Source organism: Myxine glutinosa, chromosome 7 (assembly GCF_964187855.1).
Source record: "Myxine glutinosa chromosome 7, kmMyxGlut1.1, whole genome shotgun sequence".
Taxonomy (NCBI): domain Eukaryota; kingdom Metazoa; phylum Chordata; class Myxini; order Myxiniformes; family Myxinidae; genus Myxine; species Myxine glutinosa.
In genome coordinates, this window is record NC_136267.1 from 105,029,591 (window position 1) to 105,049,133 (window position 19,543).

The 19,543-nt window shown below is 40.7% G+C and overlaps 1 protein-coding gene across 1 annotated transcript in view; it reads right to left on the reverse strand.

The window, feature by feature from the left end:
* Window positions 1-19,543, reverse strand: part of LOC137431601 (unconventional myosin-X) — a 330,046-nt gene that overhangs the window by 190,577 nt on the left and 119,926 nt on the right. Inside the window, exons 5-10 of the mRNA XM_068123112.2 lie at window positions 14,529-14,663; window positions 12,889-13,013; window positions 12,538-12,551; window positions 9,565-9,649; window positions 9,316-9,419; window positions 5,663-5,792 (exon numbers count right to left, since the gene is read on the reverse strand). Coding sequence (XP_067979213.2) covers window positions 5,663-5,792; window positions 9,316-9,419; window positions 9,565-9,649; window positions 12,538-12,551; window positions 12,889-13,013; window positions 14,529-14,663 — 593 coding nt within the window. The remainder of the gene's footprint in view (window positions 1-5,662; window positions 5,793-9,315; window positions 9,420-9,564; window positions 9,650-12,537; window positions 12,552-12,888; window positions 13,014-14,528; window positions 14,664-19,543) is intronic.

A 19,543-nucleotide genomic window follows, 5' to 3' on the forward strand; every position in this document is an offset into this window, starting at 1 on the left:
CAAAGGTCTATTGTGAGCGCTGTCAACACTACATCCTCAAGAGGATTGGAAGCGTCATGAGAAGACAAAGAAACACCAAGTTCCATATTATGAGATTGAAAATTTAGATGGTGCTTTCAAAGGAAATATTAAAATTAGATTGTTCCGTTTCAAAGATCCAGTCCCCCGTTCTCTGGGAGCTGCTGTTGATCTTACAAAGGAAGGAATAGATGATCAGATTGATAAGACTATATCTGAAATGGGAAGTTGTAAATATTATTTGGGGGCTAAATTGGTTCTTCATAAAAAGGAAGATCCACCATTTAACTTTTACCTACATACAACAACTTACATGGTACTTAATAAAAATGATTATAATAGAAATAAAGAACAGGTCTTTAATGAGCTTAAATATAGTGAATATAATATTGATGATCTTATTGTCGGAAGCGGTCTCACTGTTGAAAAGGTTCTGTTTGTTGATGTTCACATTTTTAAATCTGATCCACTACAAGCAAGATCATATATTCAACTTCCTAAAATCATCAAAGATAAAAATGCTATAGTAAATATTCAGAATACTGATAACAAGTGTTTCTTGTGGTCTGTACTGACATATCTACATCCAGCAAAAGAACATGCTGAAAGAGTAAGCAATTATATGAAATATGAAAATGAATTGAATCTGAAAAATTTGAAATTTCCGATGACTCTTAATAATATTCCAAAGTTTGAAAAGTTAAATAATATTTCTATAAATGTCTATGGGTTGACTGAAAAGAATAAAGTGCAGATTTTACAAATCTCAGATGATGAGAAAGAAAAACATGTTGATCTCTTGTATTTTCGATCTGGTGAAATTGAACATTATGCTTATATCAAGAACTTTTCAAGATTGATTAAATCACAAGTCTATTCTAGAAAATGTAAAGTTTATCCATGTCGTCGGTGTTTGAATACATTTCATTCACAGGAGAGATTGGATACTCATAAACAATATTGTTCAAATGAGAAAGCAACAGTCATTACACTTCCAAAGCCTGGTTCTAAAATTTCATTCAAAGATCAAAATAAAACAATTAAACATCCTTTTGTGATATATGCTGATTTTGAGAGTATCTTGGAAAAAATAGCAACAGCAGCTCCAGATCCAAAAGAATCATACACAAATAAGTATCAAAAACATACTCCTTGCGGATTTTGTTATTATATCAAATCATCCGTTGGTGATGAATATAACAAGTTAGAGGAGTATAGAGGCTCAAATGCCCCAGAGGAGTTTGTGAAACGACTAGAAAAAGACTGTGTTCGATTAACCACGATAATGAGAGAAACCAATAAACCAATGTACTTGACGAGTGAAGAGAAAAGAGAATTTAGACAGCCAAAGGCTACCTGCCATATTTGTGGGGAGAAAATTGGTAAAGGTCTAAAGGTTAGAGACCATTGTCATCTCACTGGTAAATATAGAGGTCCGGCTCATCAAAGTTGTAATATTAATTATAAACTCCCCTCTTTCATTCCTGTCTTTCTTCATAACAACGCTCATTATGATACACACTTGTTTATTAAAGAGTTGTCAAAGACTCCTGGGAGTATCAGTGCTATTCCAAGTACAGATCAAAAATACATCTCCTTTACAAAGATCATTCCAACAAGACCAACTACAAGAATTCGATTCTTGGATACATATAAATTCATGTTTAGGCCTCTTGCTGACCTAGTTAAAAATTTGAAAAAATTTCCATGTTTGGAGAGTAATTATGAGGATACGGAACTCCTAACACAAAAGGGAATTTACCCGTACGACTATATGGATTCATTTAAAAGATTTGATGAAAAGAAACTTCCTCCAAAAGAAGATTTTTACAATATTCTAAATAATAGCAATGTTTCAGATGATGATTATGTACATGCTCAAAATGTTTGGAAAAAATATAATATCAATAATATGGGTGATTATCATGATCTCTATCTCAAGACTGATGTCCTTCTTCTAGCAGATGTATTCGAAGCATTTAGATCTGTGTGTCTTTCTGGATATGGCTTGGACCCTGCTCATTATTTCACAGCACCGGGTCTTGCTTGGAGTGCTATGCTAAATATGACGAAACAAGATTTGGACTTGATAACCGATGTTGATATGCTCCTGATGATAGAGAGAGCAAAGAGAGGGGGAATTTCACAAGTCTGCTCATCAAGATATTCAAAAGCAAATAACAAATATCTTCCAGATTATGATCCAAAGAAAGATAGTTCCTATCTCATGTATTATGACGCCAACAACCTCTATGGGTGGGCAATGTCCCAAGCACAACCTTATGGAGGATTGAAATGGGAGAGTGATCATGAGGGTGTTCTAGAAAAGATTTTGAGTTCAACACAAAAAGAGTTGGATGAAAGGAAATAAGGGTATTTCCTGGAGGTTGATCTAAAGTATCCAAAAGAACTCTTTGAGAAACATAAAGATCTTCCTTTCGGGTGTGAGAAAGAATTAACAAACCCAGAGTGGTTGAGTGAATATCAGAAATCATTTGATAAGGAATCAAGAACAGAAAAACTTTTAACAACATTCTTTGATAAGAAGAACTATGTACTACATCAGAGAAATCTTTTACAATTTGTGAAACATGGTCTAATTGTTGAGAAAGTTCATCGGGTCCTGAAATTCAAACAGAGTTGTTGGTTAATGAAATATATTGATTTTAACACTCAAAAGAGAACGCTTGGAAAGACTGACTTTGAGAAAGATTTTTATAAGTTGATGAATAACGCGGTGTTTGGAAAGACTATGGAAAATGTTAGAAAGAGACAAAATATCAAGTTGACAACTTCCTGGGAACAAACTTCCAAACTAATCAACAGACCGAGCTTTGAGCGTGTTGAAATCTTTACAGAAAACTTTTGTGCTGTTCATATGATGAAAGAAAAAATTGAGATGGATAAACCGATTTATATTGGTACTACTGTTCTCGATCTGTCAAAACTACTGATGTATGAATATTATTATGAGAATTTGAAAACAAAGTATGGTGATAACGTCATGTTGATGTATATGGATACGGACAGCTTCATTCTGAGTATCAAGACAGATGACGTCTATGATGATATGAAAGCTGATTCTGTAATTTATGATACAAGCAACTATGATCAAAAGAGTGAATTGTTCTCGAATCAAAATAAAAAGGTGATTGGAAAGTTCAAGGATGAGCTTGGTGAAAATATTATGAGTGAGTTCATAGCATTGAGAGCAAAGGCTTATGCGTATAAATATAGAGTTGGGAATATGGAGAAGTGTGATCAAAAGAGTGAATTGTTCTCGAATCAAAATAAAAAGGTGATTGGAAAGTTCAAGGATGAGCTTGGTGAAAATATTCTGAGTGAGTCCATAGCATTGGGAGCAAAGGCTTATGTGTATAAATATAGAGTTGGGAATGTGGAGAAGTGTGATCAGAAGCTCAAAGGGATTAAGAAAAATGTAATTAAAGAAAGTATAAATTTTGATCATTATTATCAATGTTTGATGAGTGGGGGGGAACAATATCGAAAGGTAAAAGGGATTAGGAGTTATAAGCATGAATTATATTCAGAAGAGATAAATAAACTAGCACTAGGAGCATATGATGATAAACGATATATTTTAGATGGTGGTGTCAAGTGTGTACCTTTTGGTTATATAAGTGATAAGTGATAAGATATAAAAAGTGATAAGATATATATATATATATATTAGTGATAAGTTAAAAAGGGGGGTTAGGGATTTTAAGGGCTACCGCCGCCTTTTTTATAAATAAATGATAGAACCAAGTATTAACCAGACTAAAGGGTGGAGGTGTAATCAACCTTGGTATATAAATGGAAAACATAATGAGTGTGAGAAATACCAGATCCTAGAGGTTGAGAGGATCACTGGTCAGAAGATCCTCAAGACTGATAAACATATTCATTTGTTAAGTGGGGTAATGGAGGGCGGGAAAAAAAATATATTAGAGTGGAGTGAGAACTTTGATGGTTATCAACCGGATAATAAATATTATAATTTTAAAATGGTATGTGGATCGGGAGGAGGACAGACCAGGTCCCTCCGTGAAACATATCATTTTATAAACGCACAGAGAAAGGTACTTAATGTAAAGTTTATCAATATCCTAGATGGGGATGAGTTCCATAAGAGAATGGAGTTGTTTAAAAAATTAGAAAATGAACAAATATTCATAGGATCAATGAGGAATTTTGAATGTCGCGTGGTCCTTGGAGGGTAAGTAAGGACTCCCCCATTCACTTACATGTAAAAGGAGAAAGGGGTGTCGCGGTAATCAGGGGAAAAATGGGCAGTTTGGGAAAAAGTCCCATCTAAATACATGGGTGTCCTGGAAGCCCCATTATCTCCCTACTCTCCATTTTCTTTCAATTTTGTTTACTGCCTCTGAGGCATTATATAAATCTCACATCAAAAGATGTATTAATAGATTAGAATGTAAAATATATTTATTATGTTTGTCAAAAGTCATACATTTTTTTTTAATCATCAAAAAACGGAGCAATTGATTAATGACGTAAAATTTGTGAATTTTTTTCATGTTATACTGTACTTGATTGGTCAAAAAAAAAAATCAATACGTGAAAAACTGTTGGTCAATCAAATAAAATTATACACAACACGCATTATAAAAGACGGATAAATACACATGGTATTTGTGGACAATACCAACAAGAGGGCAAAGACAAAATACATAATTACATTAATGAACAGGATTATAAATAATTAAATTGATATATGTGAGAAAATGACATTCACAGACCAGGAATTTAACCCAGGTCCTCAGGAAAACCGTACCAGTTCCTGGTCTGGGCATGAAATTTTCCCACATACGGGTATATCGATTTATGTTATTTATTATCTTGTTAATTATTCTATTTGTTTCACAACGTCCCAGTGGTGTCCCCCCCCCCCATTGGAGGAAGACCCTCTCGTGATCAGGCCATTGTTGCTCCTATGGTTTGCAGCAGGTGCCCCGGAAGCATTGACGGAAAGAGTGGCAATCAAATGTGTGGGGAAATTGCATGCTTGGTCAGGGTCGCCCAGATAGCTCAGATGGCAGAGCACTGGTACGGTTTTCCAGAGGACCTGGGTTCGATTCCTGATCTGGGCGTGTAATTTTCCCACATATATCAATTCAACAAAATACCTTGCCCTGAAGGAGTTGTACTGCTTGTACTGTAAAAGCTAACATAATTACCTGCCTGCTCTTCCTCTGCCCCAATTGGTTCAGCTGATCACATGCTCATGAGAGTCAACATCTCTCTGACTATTTTCAGAGAATTGCCTCAATCGACTACAACATCGGAGAAAAAAATAATGAAGAAAAGAAGATAAAATTTGAAGAACTGAGGATGGAAATTGAACAAAAATGTGAAAAGTTCGAGTAAAAGTAATACCAACTGAGATTGGAGCTTCATTGAAAATGACAAAGAAATGGGAAGAGTACATAAAGATGACAGTTGAGAACATCTGGCGAGAAGATAATCAGAAAGCGGCCCTGCTTTGAGCAACCAGGATTCCAGAGCAATGTGCTACAACTTCCTAAAACTTGATAGAGGAGCCGGGCTGTATGCTGCAACAGACCCTCTTTTGGTGTTTGTGAGATAATAAACAATTTGGAATACCGAAGCAGTAATGCACCTTGCTTGCTGGCAATCTGAGCTCCGCCAGCGGTGACAAACTCCATGTTACCGAGTTGAAGAATCCCAGCAAGTAGTCGCAGCACGTCCTTCACCTCCTCGCTGCTGATATCAAGAACCTCCATAGCGGCCTGCACAACCATACATCAAAATTGTTCACTCGCCTGCATTCAGAGTTTGCTTTCCTTAAAAGCTTCCTCTTACATCAGGAATTATGGCTCTATTGCCTGCCAATGGTTTTACCTCTCAAACCTCTCCTAATGTACTGGCATGCGGTCTAGTAATAGGCGTTCTCGTCACTGTGGCTGTTATATAATGCAAAAGGCTCGAACACAATTCCCATGCATCACATTATTTTTACTTTATGTGAAATTCCTTTTACCTCTGTACCATGTTATTCCCGTTTCACTTTTTTATGATATCGCATAAAAAATGAAGTGTTATGTTTAAGTGATGCCAAAATGCCACGTGCCGAATGACAGCTTTGTAAGTGCACAATGAAAAATTATCAAATAAAGCAACACTAAAATGAAAAATCACTCAGAGCTACACTTGGAAAAAGAGAACAAAGTAGAATGGCACTCAGTAGAACATCCTTTTGACCCCAAAAATAATTATTGGTTGAATTCAGTGACCTGATATGCAAAGTCTTCAAATTTTTAGTTAATTGGATGAAAATTGACAATTTTAGAAAATTGACTATGTTGACCGTTTTGGCCTATGTTGACCTCAAAAATAGTTGGTGGTTGGTTTCAGTAAGCCGATATGTAAATCCTATTCATATTTAAAGTCAATCGGATGAAAATTGAGGATTTTAGAAATTCGAAAAAAAGTGGTTGACCTTTGGCCTATGTTGACCTTTTGACCTCAAAAATATATAGGATTTTGTCGGACCACGAACTCCACCATTTGCTGAAGTTTTGTGAAGATCGGTTTAAAATTGTGACTTGTAGGCAAGTATAAGTGAGCGGACAGACAAACAAACACACACAAACCGAAGTGATCAACATACTTGTCAAAATTCTTTTTTTTCCCCCAAGTAATAATATACGGCTGTGTATGAGTATGTGGCAGCATGAGTGATATTCTCGTCTGATTAAAAGTGATGATGTCAAAATACAAAAAATTGCAACATGTACAGTAGTTATGGAAGTAATCAAATTTGTTTTGCTAACTATGCATTCTTCATATCATTCAGTCAGTCAGACTTCCCAAATTTCTCTGAGTGGACTCCGGGTACTCACCACAAAGGATGAGATATTTGTAACTGATAATTTACATTAGACAGGTCATGATTCAATCGCAGAATGCTGCTGAAGCAGCCCTTACTTAGGGGTTTATTGAATTTCAATTTGGCCATGATTCAAGCACATGGTGGCCTACTCCTTTGCAAATGACCCATGGGGTCTTTAACTCCCAGAAACATCTGTTCACAGATAGGTCAGCCAGCTTAAGGTTACGAGAAAATATGGTGCACTCTATGATGCAACACCACTTGTGAAGCAGTACAACTCCAATTTTAATTAATTGGTTATTATCCCTCATGGATAATGACCCTGGTGTTGGGCTAGCGGCTAGGGTGCCAGCTTAGGATCCTAGGATCCTGGGTTTGAATCCCGGTCGATCGCTGAATTAACGCCAGGGGGGTTGACTCAGCCTGTCATCCTTCCGAGGTCGGCAAATTGAGTACCAGTTCACTGGTAATTCCCTGTTTGTCGTAAAAAGGCGACAAAAAGGGTTGGCGGCAGGAAGGGCATCCGGCCGTAAAACATTGCTTCAAAAAGGGGACCAAAAAACAACAACAACCACGGTCCCCAAAAAAGGCCAACTCCCGCTTGCAGGGAAAAATGGCCTCTAAAGGTGGTTTTTTTTTGGGTTTTTTTATCCCTCATGGAGGTTTAACTAAGGCTAGACAACTCAAAGGCAAGAACACGACCTCTCAGCTATATTGCTAGCTCATACTCTTACGAGACACAATAACGTAATTACCTGCCTGCTCTTCCTCTGCCCCAATTGGTTCAGCTGATCACATGCTCATGAGAGTCAACATCTCTCTGACTATTTTCAGAGAATTGCCTCAATGCTGGTGAGTCTGGCAGTTCGGTCCAGCAGATTGAAAGGGACTGTAAGCAGCCATCTCTCTTCTGGACTGATCTTCCATATCTTCCATATCAGTTCGGTCCAGCAGATTGGCAGGGACTGTAAGCAGCCATCTCTCTTCAGGACTGATCTTCCATATCTACTGCCCCTGAAGTTAACTATGTCTGGGAATTCCTCCACAGAAACCTGCTCTCTCTCATGGATGGATTCTTCCAAGCTCATCTCCAGTTATCCTCCCCTTCTTCCCACCCATGGTATACTGAATCTTGTGATGAGGTAGTTCCTCTGAAACAACTTGCCTTCTCTTCCTGGAAGACTAATCCGACCAAAGGCAATCTCAGATCATTCCACAAAGTCCGCAACCAGTGAGTGTCCCACTCTCAAGAGAGCCAGGAAACAACATCTGTCCAACCTCAAGATTGAATTTTAAACCTGTCTCCCTCTTCTAAATCCCGGTGGTGCCCCATAAGTCAGTCATTTAATGTGTACGCCCCTTCCATTCCTTCCCTAGCTTCAAATGGCACCACAGGCAACACCGCTCGTGAGAAGGCCGAATGCCTCAATTCTGTGTTTCCTTCCAAATAGTGTGTCCCGAACTCTCACTCTCTGTACCCACCCTTCTCAGTTTTACCCAACTGCTCCTGGACTCTGTCTTTTGCACCTGAGAAGGTGGACAAGTTTCTGACAACCCTCGACTCTGACTCTGCCACTGGACCAGAATGTATCAGCTCACGTGTCCTAAAATCCTGCTCTGCTGCTCTTGGACATCCTCTCTGCTATTTTCATCCTATCGTTTGCCTTTGGTCATCTTCCATCTGCCTGGCAACCAGCCAACATAACTGCATTACATAACTAGAACAGCACTCTGGAGAGTGCAAAACTCCACAGTACGAGCATTTGCATTAAATAAGGCTGAACAACCAGGCTTAAACATTTTACGTTTTGTATCCCTTTGACAGGCTGGATCTGGATCCGGATCTGAGCCAAAATCGATTCTGCTTGTTCTTGTCGCCTAACCAACTCATCCATCTTGTTACTTCCGCCGTCAAAGGTGGTTGGAGGTTGTGGTTTGTCTGCCCCTGTTCGTCTGTCTGACTTTCAACAGGATATCACAAAAAGTTGTGGATGGATTTTGACGAAATTTGGTGGAGTGTTTGGGTATGTGACAAGTCCAAAATGATTCCATTTTGGTGAAGATCCGGATCTGGATGTGAGAATAGTTTTAAGTCATTCTTCACCATTGAGTGATACGGCTAAAACCGATATATTTATATAAATCATATAAAATAAAAACTATAGATAAAACCAATATATAATTTATTTTGTCCCTCAACCCTGCTGTTGGTGTGTTCCCACCACAAAACCCCTCCCCTCTCTTGATACTGTTTTTTTTTTTTCATTCTGTTGTGTCTCGGCCCATTCTGTCTCGGAATTCCTCCATGAGGCTTGACACTGGATACAAAAATAATTTCAGCAATAAAAGTAATATGCTTATAAAATATAAAGCAATAAAAGTCAAGATGTTCATCAAACAGGACTCTGCAGTTATCTTACCATAATATTCTCAAACGACTTCTGGTCATCACAAGATGGATCAGCTGTGCAGCCAGATTGGTTGAGGAAATGGTAGTTGTCCGGTTGAGAGAGACAAAATGCCTCTGCAATAAGACGCAATGATAAAACACATAAATGAAAGCCAAGAGTAATTGCAAAAAAAAATAAAAGGATTGAGAATTTTCAATTAGTCACATCATATGACATGCCATGGGCAATACATGTAACCAAGAAGTGCACAGATATTACCTCTTTGCTCTTCATTTGCTCCTGCCAAGATGCTGTAGAAAATGTGAAAGTTTCTCTCTCCTGGATTCTGTCTCACAACACGATTCTGACCAAGATATAATACGGTAAGTAAATATATATATACTGTAATATATATATATATATATACTGTAATATATATATATATACTGTAATATATATATATATACTGTAATATATATATATATACTGTAATATATATATATATACTGTAATATATATATATATACTGTAATATATATATATATACTGTAATATATATATATATACTGTAATATATATATATATACTGTAATATATATATATATATATACTGTAATATATATATATATACTGTAATATATATATATATACTGTAATATATATATATATATATATATATATATATATATATATATAAATAACTGAGAAATAGTAGAAACTCCACAGTACGAGCAGGGCGTCTCATTTGCATTGAATAAATAATCGGGAGATTGAATAAGACGCGGACGTAGCTTCAGGGCTTCGATCTTTAATTCGACAAGCTTTCGACCAACAAAGGTCTTCTTCTGAGTCGGCCCCAAGTTCAACGGAAGTTCAGAGACATAGCACAGAAAGAGCAGTGGGTGCAAGACCACAAAAGGAGGTGGTAGAAAACAGACACCACTGATTTGTCTGCAATGATGAACTGATAGATCCATAGACTCAGCTGCACCGTGGGAGAGTCCAATAATCTTGAAGGCCTTGGTTTTCATGGTGTCAAGCTGAGCAAGATGTGTGGCAGGGGAGCCAGCCCAGGGGAGAGAGCAGTACTCCATCAATTTGTATATGAAGGTCTTGCTGGTGGATAGAAGTCCAGGCATGCCAAGGAAGGACATTGTATTCACTCTTTCATTCCTCTTTTCTCCCGCCTCTGGAACAAACTCCCACACTCCCTTCAATCCCACTCCTCCCTCCAGGTCTTTAAAACAGCTGTTCACCACCATTTCTTATCTTCCCCCATCCAAAACCTTGATCTTTTCTACCCCCACTAATTCACCCCAGATCCACCTCGTTTGAAATTCCAACTTCTTTCCTGGAAGTCCTGGCAGTGTCCATATGTTTTATACCTCTCCCACCCCCCTTCCCATGCCTCCCCCCCCAAAGCCCTCTCCCTCCCACAGATCTCTCGATGTCTCCATGTCTCTCGGTCCCTGCTCTCAAATGTTGTGTTTGTGTCCTTCCCCCTCTCCCCATCTTGTCTACTGCCCCCGATGTTATTTGTTTTATGTGTCGATTTGTCTTTCTGTGTGATTAATGTTCGCTCTTTCACGAGCCTCGATCTTGTATACAAAAAAAAGAAAAGAAAAAAAAGAAAGGCCGCCCAGTCGGCGGCTGGCTTGTGAGGCCAACTTGCTGATGACTGGAAGTAAGCTGATAGGTCTGCAGTGAAGAGGATCCGTTTTTGCACCTTTTTATGTAATACAGTGATGTTGCCCGATTTCCACGCAGATGGAAGATGACCATCTTCCAATATCAGGAGTAGTAGATATGGTTGACCAGTCTTGAAGAAAGGTGGCTGCCCACAGTCCCAGCCAATGTGCCTTAGTGAACAGCCAGACTTGCTGGCATTGAGATAGCTCTCTGAAAACAGCAAAAGAGATGTCGACATTCATCAGCATATGATAAGATGAACCAATTCGAGCAGAGGAAGAGCAGGAGACATTTGTGGAAAAGTTAATCATCACCAAATCCAGAAGGGAGAATTTGCCATTGGGACAAATCCAGGTGAGAAAATTCAGTTTGAGTCAGTCCCATGGAGTCACAGAAGTCCTTTGCTGAAGTGCCATTGCTGGTGAGAGTTGCCGACACCCAGCCAATTTGAATGTGGATAATTGAAATTGCCACATATGAGAAAGAGTTGGCATGAGGGGTTAAAAGTTTGTCCATGTTGTCTGACAGAAATGTAGATGGAGCATTACTGTTTGGAGAAGGGTAAAACATACAGACAAACAAGTGGTGGGAGTGGAGTGGAAGTCGTAGCCAGAGGTACTCCTGGGGACTGGGAGGTGTAGGATCAGCACAAGGTCAGTGAGAAATTGATTTGTTGATGTAAAGTGCAACTCCGCCGCTGGGGCATGGTTCAGGCCTTTCAAATTGGAGGAGACAATGACTGACAAGAGACACTAAAGAGTCAGGGATGTCCTGTGGGAAGAAGGATTTTGTTAAGCAGATGATGTCTGGTTTTTCAGCAGCGGCATGCATTGAAAGATCTGTCAGGTTGGAGTGGAGACCTCGGATGTTTGAGGTACACACAGTTATAGATAGGTGTATGGAGGTGTTGGTATGGTGCAGGATCGGGAGGAATGTTTATGCGTGGGAATATGGAGGAAGGATCGAGTGTGTGTGGTGCAGGAGAAGGATTGATTGTGTGGAGTGCGGGGGAAGGATTGAGTCTGTGTGGTGTGGGGGAAGATTTGAGAGGGTGGCATGAGGGGGAAGCATTTAGGGGTGAACTGAGGGGGAAGCATTGAAGGAGTGGTGTGAGGAGGGATGCAGAAAGGGGGGACATGAAGCGTTGAGTGGTGAGGTGGAATGAGGTGGATGATTATTCTGATTCCAAATTCCCAACAAATAATGATGAAATGTTTGCTATCACCTGTATGCCTTCCTCATTTATGGACAAAATGCTATCTTACTCAAATAACGAGCGATCCACATTTATCACAACCTTTTCTTGTTTGGCTTATTCAAGAGGAGATCATGCTTTCAATAAAACTGAAACCACAAATGATTTATAGAACATTTAATTATGCTCAATGACAAGTCTATACAGAATCCCTAAACATATGCAACTCTCTTCTTAAAGAATCCTCAAATTAACATACGTGAGCAATAGCTTTGCCTCATTTCACCACCAAGCTTGCTGCTTTAACTCATGAGAAGGCATTAAATATTCCCCACAATTCCTCATATTCCACATCATTTAGTACTCACCTTTTCCAGCAAATCTGATTCAAAATTTTTTTTCAAGGAAAACAAATAACACATAATAACATTTCCTTTAAACAGATAAAACCATGACGAATAAAAACTTGATAAAATAAAGTAACAAAACCACTTTGTATCAACAGCCCAATGGAATTTCTTTCAGGTACAAAAAAGAAGAAGCAATTGCTTTGAGAGGTTGCTTGTGGTTCCTTTTAAGGATACCAATAATAATCTGCCCTTTTAAGAATTCCGATAACAATCCACAGAATGCTTTATATTTCCTGCACATTCCTACACCATGCCAAATGACCACTGGGTGGATGTATATGTTCGAACGCGTCTGAGAGGGCAGGATACAGTCAATGATCTTTCCTCCTTGAATGGAGCCTTCCTCAGAGAAGTTCAGCTGAATGAACTTCCCAAAACGGCTTGAATTGTTGTTGTAAATGGTCTTGGCATTCCCAAAGGCCTCCATTATTGGACTGTCACACACAAGAAGCAGGGATTTTGTGGGGAGGTGGGTGAGGGCTGGTATTACAATTGGACCAAAGAATATTCATGCAACATTAAAATATCTTAGTGTTGATAAATTCATTGTGACGAAAAAAAAAAACCCATCAAGTTGAAGGCGATTATTGATTCCGATTGGCTTGTTCAGGTGTAACAACCATCTGAAGAAGCAGAAATTATCAGCAAAGAATTGTGTTGTGATGCTCTGAGTAACTTGAGCAAACAATTCATTTAATTTCCCATGAAATAAGTACAAGACACGTATTGTTGCGGAATCTCTTAATTTTGCTGCACCACATCCTTAAACAGTAAAACATGTAACACTTTTTATAATTGTATTTTTAGAAACATTGTAATGTCACTTTGAAATGTTGAATTATCACATCAAAAAATATCACTTTAGCAGCATGGCAGAGAATTTCTGATGAGGCCTGGTGGCAGAAAAGAGTATTCTGCTTCAAGCGTTCTCCTTCTCATGTGCAATTGCTTTATGAGAAACTAACCAGGTTGATAGTGAATGTGATTATAAACTTTATTGTAAACAAAATACCTGTACATTATGCTTTTTTTCAGATTATAAACAAGGTAATAATTATTTACTATTCAGTTGTTTTGAATTTATATGGTGAAATTTTAAATTGCACTGGTGAAATTCCAGAGGACCTGGGTTCGATTCCTGGTCTGGGCGTATAATTTTCCCCACATTTGTCAATTAAGTAGTTATAATCCTGTTCATTTATTTGTCTTTTAAATCGGTTAAATCTACTAAACAACGACATGCATGAGGGATGTAGCTGTCTATGTCATTATTGCAACAGCAGCATTGTCTTTATCAAGTACTAGCAGGGGTACCCTGGTGCTGTTCTAATCCTGTTGGTATTTTGAAAAAATCAAATGCTTTTTTTATTTACTTTTTTTGTGACGTGCTAAAACACATCCCTACACCAATAAATGGTATCAGGTATCATTTAATATTACCTTTCACATCACCACAAAGGCTTATGGACTATAGAGCGATTAAAAAAAAAAATCCAGCTTCTTTTTTTTCAAAAAGAATTTTTTGTTTGTTTTTGCCTAAAACACATCCAGCACTCACTGACGAACCTCTGAAAGCTAAGAGACGAAGATTCAGACAGACAGACGGAGATTCAGACAGACTCACTTCTAGTATAGATTACTGTGTGGAATATTTTTTGATGGACAAAGGACACAATGGACACATGAACTCTTATTTTAGGATTAGTCAAGCTGTACAGACACACAATCATGGCTTTTATAAAGCTATTTGGATACTAATACAAATTATTCTTGTGTTTTATGTTATGCTGTTATATTTGCATTATTTTCACTTGTTTATCCATGGCTAAGTTTCACAAGATTAAATGGATCATTTCCATTGCTGTCTCCACAACACAACCATTACCTGAGCATGCAATGTATTTGTGGAGAATGTGTTGCTGCCCGAGCTAGCATCTCAAGAGACCCACCTGCTCTGCATGATGGCCTGCTCCACATGAGTGCTAGTGTGCTCTTGGTGAGAGCCTCCACAGCTTTGGCTCATTGCTGAAAGGAAGTTCAATATGACCTTGGTACTTTCAGTCTTGCCAGCACCACTCTCCCCACTAAGCAGCAGCAGCAAAAGCAAACACGCATCAGGTACCAAGAGTATAGTAGCACAGCCAAGTCCCACATTCCTGTTTACTGTTATAAGAGGTCTCCATTGTGTGAGTGTATTGCATGGATTTATGGAAAAGATAATGTGTTTTGAGCCAGAAATGAGTGCCTGCGAGTTAGATAACATTCGCTGCTGTTTTGATCAACTCTAATCAGCAAATTGCTCAATAACTCCGAATTCAAATAATATTATCATAAGTAATTTCCTGGCACATCCACAAAATTCCTGATAAAGGCCTACTATCCTCACAACACAACAGAATATGCAAGGAACTGTTTTAATCCTACAGTGTAAAAATGCATGCATTTTGTATCTATGGTGAAACATTTCAATGAATATTCCCTGGCATTCACAAGTTGTAAAATAATGAAGAAGTACAAATAAATTTAAACGTGTAAATTCAATCAATCATCAGCTCAACACATTATCATTATTGTCATAAACAAAAGGAAATTAATGCACAAATCTTTCAAAACCATAAAACATTGGAGTATGTATTTATATGGTAGAGCAGAATGTTCGGACTTCCGGGTTCGGTTGCGAGAGTACGCTGGCGTTGCATATTCGCCGCTTCTCCGACTGGATGGATGTACAGGGTCTGCTTCTACTTTTCTGACCTGACATCTCACACCTGTCCTGCCTTTTCACACCCGCACGTGCCGCGTGTTCTCCGGCTGGATAACGGAATCTGCTTTTGATGGTACGGAATACGGAATCGAAAGGCCCGCTCCCGTTGTTTGTGGCCGTGGCCTTGTTTGCCGGTGGCCTTGTGGTCTTGGTGGCCTTGTGGCCTTGTTTGCCACTGCGTTTGCCGCTGCGTTTGCCGCTGCGTTTGCCGCTGCGTTTGCCGCTTTGCCTCCTCGACCTTGGCCTCGTACTCGTCCCTTCGCTCCTGCCTGGCATGGCTCTGAAGTACTCCGCCGCAAGGCTTCTTCTGCTCAATACCCGCTCCACCCCATCATGCATCTCTGCCATCAAATCAAATGGACTCCTCCGACGACCCAGGTACATTCACCGTGGCTCCGGTCGCAAGTTTGTTTATTTGCAATCAGGTCACTCCATCCCCGTCCTCTGGTCGGCTCAGCGCACTCTCACTCTTCGTCCCAGCGCACCTGGTCACAGCAACCCACACGATCGCACCTCCTGCCTACGAACCCTGGCTAAATCACCTGAATTCATCCCTGCTGTTCAAAACAACATCAAGCTCACCCTGTTCAACACCCGGTCCCTCAACAATAAATGCCTCATCCTGAACGAATACATCCTGGATAACAAACTGGACTTTCTCTGTCTCACCGAAACCTGGCAACAACCTCTGGACTACTACACACTCAACCTCACCACACCCAATGGATACTCCTACGTCAATAAACCACGCTCGGAGGGCCGAGGTGGTGGAATTGCCGTTATCCACCGTCAAGACATCAAGACCAACCTCATCTCCATCTCATCTGCTCCATCATTTGAACACCTGGCTTTAAAACTCTCTGGTCACACGCAGTCAGTCATGGCTGTCGTCTACCGCCCTCCCAAACCACACCCATCATTCCTGTCTGACTTCTCCTACTTTCTGACCCAGCTATGTTCCCTCTCCCCCTCAATCCTCCTCCTTGGTGATTTCAATATCCACATGGACTCCACTGACTCCACAATAACCACTGACTTCACTGATTTACTCACCTGCTTTAACCTCACTCAACATGTCGACTTTCCTACCCATATCCGTGGTCACATTTTGGACCTTGTCTGCTCCACTGGATTAAATTTGCACCATCTCTATGGCTCCGACCTCACCCTCTCTGACCACTTAGCCATCACTCTGACCATCAACATCCCCGCCCCAACACCAAGGCATTATCGCACAATCAACTTCCGTAAGCTAAACGCTCTTTCACCTACCTCATTCTCATCCACCCTCTCTGAAAAAATGTCCACTTCTCCCTTCATTGACCTCCACACCCCTTCCGACCTCACTGACTACTACAACCACACTCTCTCCTCCTGCCTTGACCAGCTTGCGCCTGTAAAAACCAAAACAGTTTCTTTCACCCATTCTGCTCCCTGGTTTACCCCTGAACTCCACCTGATGAAAACTCGTGCTCGCCAACTTGAAAGACTCCGCAATAAAACGGGTCTCACAGTTCACTCCCAAGCCTACAAGGACCACATACAACACTACAAAGATGCCCTCTCCCGCGCCCGCTCTGCCTACTACTCTCAAATTATCCACTCTGGCTCTGGAAACCCAAAAGCACTCTTCTCGACAATAAACAAACTCCTCCGCCCCCTGAACACCACCACCCAGTCATTCACAGTAGACAACTGCATCTCCTTCCTCTCTTTCTTCCAACGCAAAATTGACAACATCTACAACAGCTTGACCACCGCCGCACCCGCTCCCCCTCCAACCACCTGCCCCCCCTTGTCCTGCCATCCCCTGTCTCGGTTCTCCCCAATCTCTCCTACTGACCTCTCTGAACTCCTCATAGGAATGAAAACTGCCACCTGCACTCTTGACCCCATCCCCTCCAGCTTTGTCAAAGCCTCCCTCCCTGCTCTCTCTCCACTTATCATTGCAACAATAAACTCCTCCCTGTCTACAGGCATCGTCCCACCTTCCCTCAAAATTGCTGCTGTTACCCCCATTCTAAAAAAACCTGGTCTAAACCCTGACACCCGAAACAACTTCAGACCCATCTCCAACCTACCCTTTCTGTCAAAAGTTTTGGAACGCGCTGTAGCCACTCAACTCAAACATCATCTCTCTGCCAATAACCTGTATGAAACATTCCAATCCGGATTCCGCTCCAACCACAGTACTGAAACTGCTCTCCTCAAAATCACCAACGACCTTCTCCTCTCCTCTGACGCTGGCAACCTCAACATTCTCGTCCTCCTCGACCTCAGCGCTGCCTTTGACACCATCGATCACACTATCCTCCTCACCCGACTTGAATCCACCTTTAACGTCACCGGCACTGCCCTCTCTTGGATTAAATCATACCTCTCTGACAGATGCCAGTTCATCTCCATCAATAACTGCAAATCCCCCACTGCTCCCCTCCCCCAAGGTGTCCCCCAAGGTTCAGTTCTTGGCCCCCTCCTCTTCATCCTTTACCTGTCCCCGCTCGGTCACTTAATCCGCCGTCATGGTCTCCAATTCCACTGCTTCGCCGATGACATCCAGCTTTTCATCTCCACCAAGTCCGTCTCCACCGACATCCACTCTATCCTGACAAACTGCATCACTGAAATAAAATCCTGGCTTCAAATCAACTTCCTCAAGCTTAACTGTGATAAATCTGAAATAATCATCATTGGCCCAAAAACGCTCACAAAATCCACCCATAACTTTGCCCTCAACATCGACGGTATCCCAGTATCCACCTCCCCTCACATCCGGAATCTTGGCGTCATCTTTGACCAAACCCTTTCCTTCGACAAATACACTAAACAGATCACAAAGTCAGCCTTCTTTCACCTGAAAAACATTGCCCGTCTCCGCTCATCCCTCTCCTCCACGGCTGCAGAAACCCTCATCCACGCCTTCATCACCTCCCGTCTGGACTACTGCAATAGCCTCCTCTATGGTTCACCCTAAAAAATCACCAATAAACTCCAATACATTCAGAACTCCGCTGCCCGTCTACTCACTCATTCCCGGACCCGTGACCACATCACCCCCGTCCTTTACAAGCTTCACTGGCTCCCCATCCCCCAGAGAATCCAGTACAAAATCCTCCTCTTGACATACAAAGCCCTCCATAACCTGGCCCCATCCTACCTGGCTGACCTCCTCTCCAGACACACTCCCACCCGCAACCTCCGCTCTGCTGGTACCAACCTCCTGACCCCCTCCATCCGGACCAAATTCAGATCCTGGGGGGACAGGGCCTTCTCCATCGCTGCTCCCACCCTCTGGAACTCACTACCTCACACCATCAGAGACTCCTCCTCACTCACCACATTCAAAACATCACTAAAGACCCACCTGTTCAACGCTGCATTCAACATTCAACCCACAGCATTTAACCCCTGACTATCTCTTCTCCTTCTCCCTCCTTTTGCTTTAAATATTTCCCTATTGATTCTTGTCTTTTTGCAATTGTTGTTTTCATGTATTGTTATGCATTATGTTTTCCACTCTGTCAAAGCGCCTTTGGGCTTCTGGAAAAGCGCTATACAAAATAAATGAATTATTATTATTATTATTATTATTATTATTTATCAAAACGTGAAGGAAGATTGGCCAACACATTGAGTCAAGGTGTGAGCCCATACATTATTGATAAAGTAAGGCTTTTTATTGATAAAGGCCTAAAGACTCGTCTGGCTTGTTCTGAGAGAAAATGCGGGGAAAAACAGGGAATCTGCCCCTTGAGATAATCAAGAAGAGATCACTTAGACCAAAGCTTGAACAATGCAAGCAATCAGTTTTTATTCCTTATTTTTCTGGAAGAGAATACATACAATGCTGTTGTATTAAGTTTGCCAAATGCCAAGTTTACTACTGCAAGAAAAACAACACCAACTTTCTACAGGGTGAGTCAATGGAATGTGTCGGTTTTCAGAAAGCAGCTGCCGCTAAAGGCACGCTGTGGTGGAGGAAACCTTGTGTCACATGATCTGAAAGGTACGTAATTTCTCCTGTCAGTGTAGCGAGAGACAGTATGGAGAACGGGTCGGTGCCACAATGCGTGTTTGCAGTAAGGACATTTTTTGAATGCAAATCGGTAGTGCAGGTGCAGAGAAGATTTAGACGTGAGTTTGGTGTTGCACAGCACGGTAGAATTCCCTCTCGTAACAGTATTTTGAAGTGGGTGCAAA